The sequence below is a fragment of the Anguilla rostrata genome, chromosome 14, assembly GCF_018555375.3.
Source record: "Anguilla rostrata isolate EN2019 chromosome 14, ASM1855537v3, whole genome shotgun sequence".
Classification (NCBI taxonomy): Eukaryota; Metazoa; Chordata; class Actinopteri; order Anguilliformes; family Anguillidae; genus Anguilla; species Anguilla rostrata.
Genome location: NC_057946.1, coordinates 5,996,676 through 6,006,648, shown reverse-complemented (window position 1 = coordinate 6,006,648; position 9,973 = coordinate 5,996,676). Strand labels below are relative to the sequence as shown.

Below are 9,973 nucleotides of genomic sequence, written 5' to 3'. Positions count from 1 at the left end.
GACCTTCCCTCTCAAGTTTGAAAATCTACTCTCAGAGAATCACTTATAATTGCATTCAAAGACAAGCATTGCCAACGGTTGCGTTTTCTATGCCTATTCAGTGCTACCTTGAAAGCAAGTGGAGAACAGAAGTGCTTGAATCCAAAGTCCCGGTTTGCCAAGAACTTCATCAAGGATGAACAAAAAAAGAAGGGGTAGGGAAAACTTTCATCATTGTTCATTTTATATTCAGATGTCTAGATTCAGCTTTGACAAACATTTAATTTGTTATTATTACTGATATATGCCTGACTGATGTTGTCTTGTGGTAGATCATTTTATGGAAATTTTTTACTAACTGTCCTTTCAGTGCATTTATGTAATAACTGTTGTATGACTCCCTTTTCAGGAACCTGGAGTGAAGTGTCTCATTAAAGCCGCGTTTCCACCGCAGGAACTTTACCCCGGAACTAGGAACCTTTTGAGGAACTCAGTGCGTTTCGACCGCAGGAACTAGGGTCTCAATTTAGTTCGGGGGCTTTATTTTACCCCCAAAAAGTTCCTGCTCGGGGGGTAGTACCTTCCAAAATACCGGAACCTTTGGGGTGGGGCACAAGCGCTGAAAATTTCTGATTGGTCGACTACTTGCAGTGTTTTATTTCAACCGCCATGTTTAAAAATATGCAGCCGCAAACCGATTTATTTTCATAATAACTTTTATCAAACTTGTATGTTATGCGGCGCAGTAGCCTAGTTTTGGTTATAGCCTGCCAACGTCTTGGAATTATAACGTGTGCTCTTCTGTTCTTTTCTTGCTTTAGTATTCGTTTTACAAAATGCTAAGCATTCATGCTGGGACAGCATATTATGTACCAAAACATTCAAACGGATTAATTCGGTAGTAGTAAGTAGACAGAAGTTCCATTCATGGCGAGCATGAGCAAGTTTCCTTGGGAGAAATGGCTTATCTGTGCAACCACTATGTTACCACATGGAAATCAAATGAAGTACTAACATTTTCTTATTAAACACTGAAATTCCAGTATTGGAAAATATAAATACATTAAGTATCATGTGTTTTTCTAAAATATAATGAGAAGGCTAAACATCTGTGCATTTTGTATATCAATATTTTTATAGTGTGTGTTTTTATATCATGCTTTTTGTGTTTTTATATAAAAAATGTGAATGTGAATGTTTTTATATGTGAATAATTGTCTTTTCCAGTCAGTGAAAGCTATATAACTTTTTTATATTTTTGTTTGGAATGTTGAATATTTCAAATGTGTTGATGCTTTTAAATGTTATTTAAGATTTCACACGAATAAAATATGAATATACTTCATTCTTACTTGAATTGTGAATGATTTTCAATCAAATATTTATTGTACAAAAAACTACAATGACAGGGCACTTTCTGGGTGTGGAGCAATCATTTTATATTCAGCCTCTTCAGACACATCAAAATGCACAGAGAAGACACAACTGACACAATTATTATATGTGAAAACAATCTGTTCTAGGTTGAAATGTATTATTCATATTCATATTCATTTGTTTCTGTCCTCACACAGCAACAAATGGGTTGCTGAGGTCGAAAATAAAAATAATAATAATAATAATAATAATAATAATAATAATAAAATATCAATTATGGGGCACATAATTTTCAGGTGAATCAGTGTGTGTTTGGAGGGGAAAATCTCACTTCTCACCACAAAAGCTGCAACAACTACCATTCATCAACATCATTAATACAACAGACATTCAAGGTCCTATATAGATTTAATGAGATTTGCATCAGGTGGGTACATAAATTGGTCAATGGGCAATTTATAACAAATCCATCAAGTGAATAACAAGAAACTAAGTGTAAAAATTAAATGTGAATTAAAAACGAGTCAAAATGAGTCAGAAAACCAAACTAAGAACTTACTGGCAGCCAGAGCAAAAGCTCAGTTGCCATTGTTGCACAGAATCACATAATTAACAAACTTAGGTCCAAGCAATCACTCAAATCAGTTCAGAAATAGAGCAAAATTAGACATGGCAATGTTGAAAATGGTAATATATTAGCAATTATACAATGTTCGTGAAAAATAACTGTTGATAAAGTTAATTATTTCTATGTTCTGCAATAAATTTTCACTAGACAGTAATATGTTTTGTTAAATAAGGAAAACCAATACACTTGCATTTGCTTTGGTTGTTTTCTGCCTTGCTAATACTGAATTCCGTGAGTTTATCTGACATTTTAATCCCAAGGTAAATACCTCAAAATGTAAATGTGCTTTTCCTTTGCTATCTTCATGGTCAGTTTGCATTCCGCTTCCGGAAGAATAAGCCAATGGGCAGTGATAGTGCAGGAAAGGACGGGAAGTCAATGCTTACAGTATATAGAAATGACTGGATTTCAACATTCAGCTACTGTGGAGACTCATGCCGTTATGTTATGCAGTTAGTCTTATTTGACATTCGTTTAGTTCAATGCAAAACGATATTTATTATTTTACAAAATGTGAAAAGAAATGTGGCCATCCATGCCCACAATAATGCCCCTCTTTGAAAGTCACTCAGATCTTTTTGCCATCTTGATCCAAAATCAAGGTCAACTAGGCCTTGGTCAGCATATTTATACATGCCACAGAGTATGATAGGATGTTAATTACTTAATTGTATAATGCAGTATACCTGTATGGAAGCATCTGCATTTATTATGTTTCTTCACTCATTTATTCAGGTTTTTACTGTAATTTGTTACCTAGCTTTCTCTAAATATATAAGAACATAACCTACAGTATTTGTCAGTGGTATAAGATCTACTCCAACATGACCGAATCTTCACTCGAAATAAAAGCAACGTCCTCACACTCACACACATTCCCAAGTCTCAGTGTTTCCGAGAAATGGGAAGTTATTCTGTGAAAGAAGAACCAGTGAAGTGAGCAGCAAAAGGGAAAATCCGTCTTGTGGCATTTTGCCAGAGCAGAGTTGCATCATGAACTTCTTAATGGCAACAAAAAAAAGAAAAACCGAATAAGTACAAATTCATATAAAATATGTTTATTTTATATGTTGATGTTTTTATTTTCATCGAATGTTTATGGACATTTTAGACAGTTAAAGCCAATATGTTCATGTATAATTAGAAGCAAGTAAAAATGTGCTGTACTTCAGTGCTGTTGTACTCTTATTATCTGTCAAAGGGAAGTTTTCATTCTCAAAAGTATTGGCATTAAAACATGTATGCCTTTCCTGAAACCATACAGGTTAAAAACAATTGATTTATTAGTATAAATAAGTACAATTCTATAATCATGGCTGATGGCACACACTAGCTGGAAGCAAATTGAAGAACCTCCTTCAGATCATTACCAAGATACTATAAAAGACAAAATATGGACTGTTGAATATCCATACCACACAATGTCCCACATTTACTCAGATGTCACAGAGCTCACACCAAAATGAACGAGCACTTGCATACACATTTTTTAAACAGTCCTCAAACATAATAATGAGGAATGAGTACTGCACTTTCCATATCCTGCAAACGGGATTTTCTGAGTAATGTAGTAATGTAATGGGCTAACGGAACTGATTTTTCAAACAGTGTCAGAAGAACAGGACAGCGCACAACCCCTTTCCCACCTTGGAGACTGAGAGAATATCACACATAGCTGCGAGCAGTAGAAAAATGACATAATATACACATTTACAATATATCAATTTTACAAAAAGATATGGATATTTCTTTCTGATAAAAATTGGATTTTTTTTTTTGGACCTTTGGAGTTATGTCCTTAATGGGACATGAGTGGACTACTCAAAGATGATTTCAGCGAAGAGACAAATCAGTGTTCAAAACTTACACAAATGGAAACCTTGATTGATAAAAACTAACTAAGGAGCAAGTTCTGTTACCTATTGCCTGATTTAGACTGAAAATATGACACCTTGTCTGAGTCAATCTTTTCAATGTCCCTGCAAAATTCTAAGAATATTTTAAATAAGATGTCAAATTACATTACATTCATTTGGCAGATTAATTTTATCCAAAGCGACGTACAGAAAGTCAAATCAAAATACTATTCTAAACTATTCTAAAACTATTTTACACAGTTGAATTTAAACCAAAGTGATTACCTGCAGCCCAATATGTGGGCATTCAAATTCAAATGCACAGTTAACCATATCTTCATATGGGAATAAATGAAACACAATTTAAAATTTATTTTAAATGTCAAGCTCCATCAAAATGGCTAGAATACTAATGAGCCGGTTTTAAAGATAACAATAAAGATGTGCATAATGCTATGCTTAGGTTTTTGAGATCTGATAATCTGATAAATGTATTTAATATACTGCATGCAATTTTGTTGTGCCATTCTAGAACCCTTAAGACAAAATGACTTCTCTCTACTAGCTGATCTCACTTTAAAAAATATAATTTAAAAAATGATACCTTTAAAGGTTAACCTGCAGCATAATTTTAATTAATTCTGTCTTCAGATAGCCTATCAATCCACTTCTTCTTTTTTATTAATTTCATTTTCAGATTCAGTTTCTTTTCCTGCAGGGAAGGAATAAAGCATTGTGAGTGAAAGTGTTCAAGTTCTGTCTAGACTTGCAGGTTAATTCCTTCCTGGAAATCACCAGATGTCAGCATTCGCACACACTGGGGGTTCACAGACAGGTTTTACTTCTGCAAGTCGCGCAGTGTACTTTTTTTTTTTTTTTTTGGTATTTGGGCCACAACTGATCACACGTCCTGAATGTGGTTTGCCACAAGTGGACTGTTTACATCAGGGATCAGCAACTCACGGTCCTCGAGGGCCGAGAACTTCTGTTTTTCCACCCTCCCTTTGCATGGAAATATGTATGCTTCACGCTTCATGAAGCCTTACACACTATATTTACAGTCCTATTTGAAGGCAAAACACAGCCAAGTTAACGGACATCAGTCCAATCAAAGGTATAAAGCTACTGTGCATTGTGGCATAAAAGTAAAAGCATCTTCATTCCCTCACAGAGTATGTTTCAGAGAAATGAAAGTTTTATAAAAGAAGAACCGGTGCAGTGAGGTGCAAAAGGGAAAATCCTCATCGGGCACTGAGCCAGATCAGAGTTGCATCATAGGATCCGCTCCGCGCAAACCATATAAATACAGAACTGAACCCCAATCACTCACAACTTCATCTCTTCAGCTGTCAGAACTCACAAAGAAGAGAAACCCCAACTGCAAGAACCATGAGATCGGCTGCTTTCATCCTGCTGGCCTGCCTGCTGTTCATTGATGTTGAAGGTAACTTACTATATTTCAAATTGCCTAGAATATCTTTTAAAAAATAGTTCAGATCTTATTCAACAAGATGACTTTGACTCTGCAGAATAAGGGAAGCCCAATATACCCATTTTGTGCTGATCAGAGAGTCGTATAAGTAAAGTTCATGTTAAGACTCAGTGTACTACCTTGATACATCTTTGTGAATCAAAGCTCTTTGTCAAAGCTTATGTCATTTTTCTCCCTTCAAGGCATGGTATTGCCCCGGGGTCGGTGTCAGTGCATGGATACTGGTGTGGAGTCCATTAAACCCAAACTGATTGAGAAGGTCGAGGTGTTGTATCCCAGCTCATCCTGCAAGAACCTGGAAATCATGTAAGGGAACTATTTTATTCTGTGATGTAAAGGTCTCAGATCTATGCTCAAAATGCTTTAGCATTCACAGAAAATTCAGCAAATTAAGGCATTGTTTTTTGTGTTTTTCAGTGTTACTCTGAAGGGAGAAGGAGAACAGAGGTGCTTGAACCCAAGCTCCCACTTTGCCCAGAATTTCGTCAAGAAAATGCAAAAACAAAAGAGGTGTGGTACACAGAAATTAAAATCTGATACATTTTCTTTGCATTTTAATTATGGATTTCTATGCATGTTGTTGTGACATCACATTTTAATAGGCTTTTCCCAATGGCCATAAATTGTTTGGTGCATTGTCTTTATTTGATAATTAACAGTTGTATGATTTCTGTTTCAGGAGCAGGGAGTGAAATGTGCCATGACAAACAGAGGACTTCGGTTCACTTGCATTGCCAGGGTGATTGGATGACATTGAGAGAGATGACATTGCATTAGTGTGACCAAAAAGCCACAACGTGAAATTCAAATGCAATAACAACATGTGTAAAAAAAAAAAACAAGCCATGTAAATATTGAAAAATGTATGTACAGTTGTATAGTTAATTATATGCACTTCTTAATTGTATAGAACTAATATAAATTGTGCTTGATCTCTTTATTGTATTGCCAGTTTAAGGAAATTTCCAGGTAAATGGTAAATGGACTGCATTTATATAGCACTTTTATCCAAGGTAGTTGAAGCTAATTTGTTCAAGTATGTTGTGGTCTTTCAATTTTGACTCCTTTACCTAAACCCTTTTGTAATGTATATTTTGATATGAATAAAATATGTGTTATACTTCAGTGCTGGTGTATTCATATTGTTTGTTATGGAGATAGGGTTCATTCCCAAATGTATTGAAAATAAATAAGTATGGATCTCCTGATAAAATGTAAAGGTGCTAAAAAATAATTGCTTTATTGGTTTTAAATAAGTTAATAATAATAATAATAATAATAATAATAATAATAATAATAATAAGTTGTACAGTCATGGCTGACAGCCTCCTTCAGACCAAAACAAAATAAAAGACAAGACATGGATCCATGAATACCCATGAAGCAGTATGTCTCACAGTCACCTCCACTGTCAGGCATCATAGAGCACACACCACAACGAAAGAATGCCGGAATAAACTCTAAGATCCACTCTACAAGAATAAACCATGAGAAGCCTGTCTAGGCTTCAGAAACCAGACAGAGCTTTACTCTTGTAACTCATTTTTAGTTCATACAGCCTAATGTCCTTGAATTTTCATTGTGCAAAAATGTTTTATTATTATTATTATTATTATTATTATTATTATTATTTTTTTTTTTTTTTTTTTTAAATAGCATGGTACAGTATGTTTCTTCATAACTCCCATGCCATGACATTGGTACATACATTTTCATGTCAATTATTTTTGAACAAATGAATGCCATTTTTTAAAAGCAAAGTGAAATTTTCAATACTATCACACACATTAAAATAAACTGGAAATTGCTACTTTTTCTCCCTAACATTTATTGATAAAATACAATCTGTATATGCATTACTTTCACTGCAAAACACCTGAAGCAGTTTATGAAAACAAATGTAAGATTCACAAGTATTACTGTAGATTTCAGCTACAATATTAACTTTTTGATTCCAGCACAATTAACTCAGCAAACATTAAAATAGCAATGAATATAAATAAAGTGTTGGCATTAGTCAAAAGAAACCTATTTAACAGTTATTTAAATGTTCTTTGCCACAGGTGTGGCCCACAGAAGGAGAAACAAACACATACCAGAGTTTAAAATGGCAGAGGGCCAGGACAGTTGCATCACGGCACCTGCTGTGTGCTAATGACACAATGTAAACCTATTACCTTTCTTAACTCACAAATAAAGAAACCTCAGCTACAAGAGTGACGCAATCACCTGCTAGCCTGCCTGCGCTCAGTAGTTGTTAAAAGTCTAATATTTAAAATAGGCTAGGATCATCAGGTTTCAGAGGGGGCGACATAGCTCAGAAGGTAAGAGCGGTTGTCTGGCAGTCGGAGGGTTGCCGGTTCGATCCCCTGCCCTGGGCGAGGCATCAATTGTAAAGCGCTTTGGATAAAAGCGCTATATAAATGCAGTCCATTTACCATTACCATTTACCAGAGGGGGCACTGTAAGTGTTTTAGCATCAAGGCTGACTTCATACTCGGAGATGGAAAGTGGAAGTGCTTCCAGTGACCACATCATGCAAATATCAGGACAGCTCAGTCAGTAAGACAATTCAGTACCATTCATTAATTTACAGAGACAGTGTGAAAGGTTAACCGCAACCATATACTGTGCCATAGAATCTGTGGAGCACTGATTTCAGGAAGACACTGAAACGTTAGTTGTCTCACAATATAAAAATGAAGGACACACATAAATCATAAATTACACAACTTGTCACATGCAGCCATCCTGTCATTTGTTGTCAAAATTCTGGGACTAAGCTGCGTAACTTTAAAACATACAGTATGACATACATATATATATATATATATTTCTTGTCAGATTTTTTTTTTTTAATTCAAAAATGGAAAGCAACAGTGCTGAAGTTAGAGTAGACCCTCCCTGACATAATGTATTACTAAGTGCACAATTTGAATAGCTATTTTATCCACTGATCAATTAATCATATCATTTACTACACACCTATACCAGGTTTGGTTGGCACAACTCCAAAATAGTTGTGTCAACCAACCCTGGTTTCAACTCTGTTTTATTTATTTATTATATTTATGTTTATTCCATTGAATGTTCATGTTCTCTGGTTCTTATTTGAAATGTTGAAAATGGTTTTTATTGATTACTTCATTCTTTGTAACGATAGTGTTTTAACATTGTGCCAACCAACCCCAAAATCAGTGTGCCAACCGACCTCGCTCACATTCACCTCAGTGATAATATCATGCTACCCAGCTAACATCCTTCAACAGAGACTTTCAAATCTTAGCTGATTCCTATCTCTACTAACTGGAAGTAATACATTTACAATATTTGTATAATACTATTTCATGATACATTTAGTGTGAAGACCGTTTTTTTTTTTTTGATACTTTTGATACTACAAACCTGAAATGTTTACCTCACAAAAAAGTAGTGACGTATTTGCTAGCCGTTTTTATTTGCCTTGATTACATGTACAGCTGCATGCGATTTGGTGGAGTTCATGTCTTCAAAAGAATTTGAAGAAGTCGCATAAAAAGGTAGAGTCAGGCGGTCCTGCCGTCCTACCTCTCAAAAGACAACAGCGAGCCTCTCGTATTTAAAATAACTTCAACCGTAACGACTGAGTTCGTCCAAAAAAAGCCAATCCCTGCTGCTTGGATGTCAGCTTTCTCGCGCTTGCACCATATAACCTGCCAAAGACCTTTGCTTCCCCCTTGTGGCACTTCTGTTCCACACGCATTCCCACCGTTGTGACCAAACGGGCCGGTGAATGGACTGCATTTATATAGCGCTTTTATCCAAAGCGCTTTACAGTTGATGCCTCTTATTCACCCATTCACACACACACTCACTCACTCACACTCACACTCACACCCCAACGGGGAAAGGCTGCCAGAGAACCGCTCTTACCTCCTGAGCTATGTCACCCCCCAATGACCAATAACCAAATTCAGCAATGATTTTCAGTGGGTTTTTCCAAAAACATTTTCAGAAAATAACGTTCTGATCCACATAGTCTACCACAAGACAAAGATTTCAAATTCCAAATGGAATCTTTAAAGACAAAAATCAATGTCGCCTTGAATGGGGAAAATAAATCCAATACAAATCCAATATTCGCCACTTATGGGGATAATGGGTAAGGAGCGAGTCTTGCGACCTCAAGGTCACAGGTTTGATTCCCAGCTAGGACAATGGCATTGTACCACTGAGCAATGTACCAGCATTGCTTCAGTGTATACCTACTGTATAAATGGATGCCATGTAAAAAGTTGTGTAAGTCGCTCTGGATAAGAGCGTCTGCTAAATGCCTGTAATGTAAATGTGTAGAATCGTAATTTGAGTGACAGCTTTTGCTTCAAAAATAGTTGTTCGTATGAGACTTTTGTCTTTAAGATTTTTTGTGTGTGTGTGTGTGTGTGTGTGTGTGGATTTTGGCTCATTATCATTTTAATCCATTAATGCCAAGATTTTTTCCAGATATTTATTACATAAGAATCTATAGGCATCAAAAAAAAATTCACAGATGGAAAAACAGTGGTAGAGACTGCAACTTTAGTTGCCCACGGGTTTAAATGGGTTAAAGACACAGGCTGTATTTTCCCCAAATCATTAGTTACAATACAGTTCCTTTAACAA

The 9,973-nt window shown here is 35.7% G+C and overlaps 2 protein-coding genes across 2 annotated transcripts in view; both read left to right on the top strand.

The window, feature by feature from the left end:
- LOC135239716 (C-X-C motif chemokine 11-6-like) overlaps positions 1-1,324 on the top strand; it is a 4,720-nt gene extending 3,396 nt beyond the window's left edge. Inside the window, exons 3-4 of the mRNA XM_064308594.1 lie at positions 102-194; positions 389-1,324. Of these exons, the coding sequence (XP_064164664.1) occupies positions 102-194; positions 389-401 (106 nt within the window). The 3' untranslated portion in view covers positions 402-1,324. The remainder of the gene's footprint in view (positions 1-101; positions 195-388) is intronic.
- A 3,857-nt stretch (positions 1,325-5,181) lies between these two features.
- LOC135239717 (C-X-C motif chemokine 11-1-like) lies at positions 5,182-6,457 on the top strand. Its single transcript, XM_064308595.1, has 4 exons — positions 5,182-5,284; positions 5,515-5,638; positions 5,750-5,842; positions 6,012-6,457. Exons 1-4 carry the CDS (start codon positions 5,230-5,232, stop codon positions 6,022-6,024), a joined length of 285 nt encoding a protein of 94 aa, XP_064164665.1. The 5' UTR covers positions 5,182-5,229; the 3' UTR covers positions 6,025-6,457.
- The last annotated feature ends 3,516 nt before the right edge of the window (positions 6,458-9,973 follow it).

What these genes read in the sequence shown, in the direction of transcription:
- LOC135239717 (XM_064308595.1), top strand. Translation starts at nt 5,230, where the DNA reads ATGAGATCGGCTGCTTTCATCCTGCTGGCCTGCCTGCTGTTCATTGAT. An exon ending in GCTGTTCATTGATGTTGAAG is followed by an intron (nt 5,285 to 5,514) that starts GTAACTTACTAT and finishes TCTCCCTTCAAG; the next exon opens with GCATGGTATTGCCCCGGGGT. An exon ending in TGCAAGAACCTGGAAATCAT is followed by an intron (nt 5,639 to 5,749) that starts GTAAGGGAACTA and finishes TGTGTTTTTCAG; the next exon opens with TGTTACTCTGAAGGGAGAAG.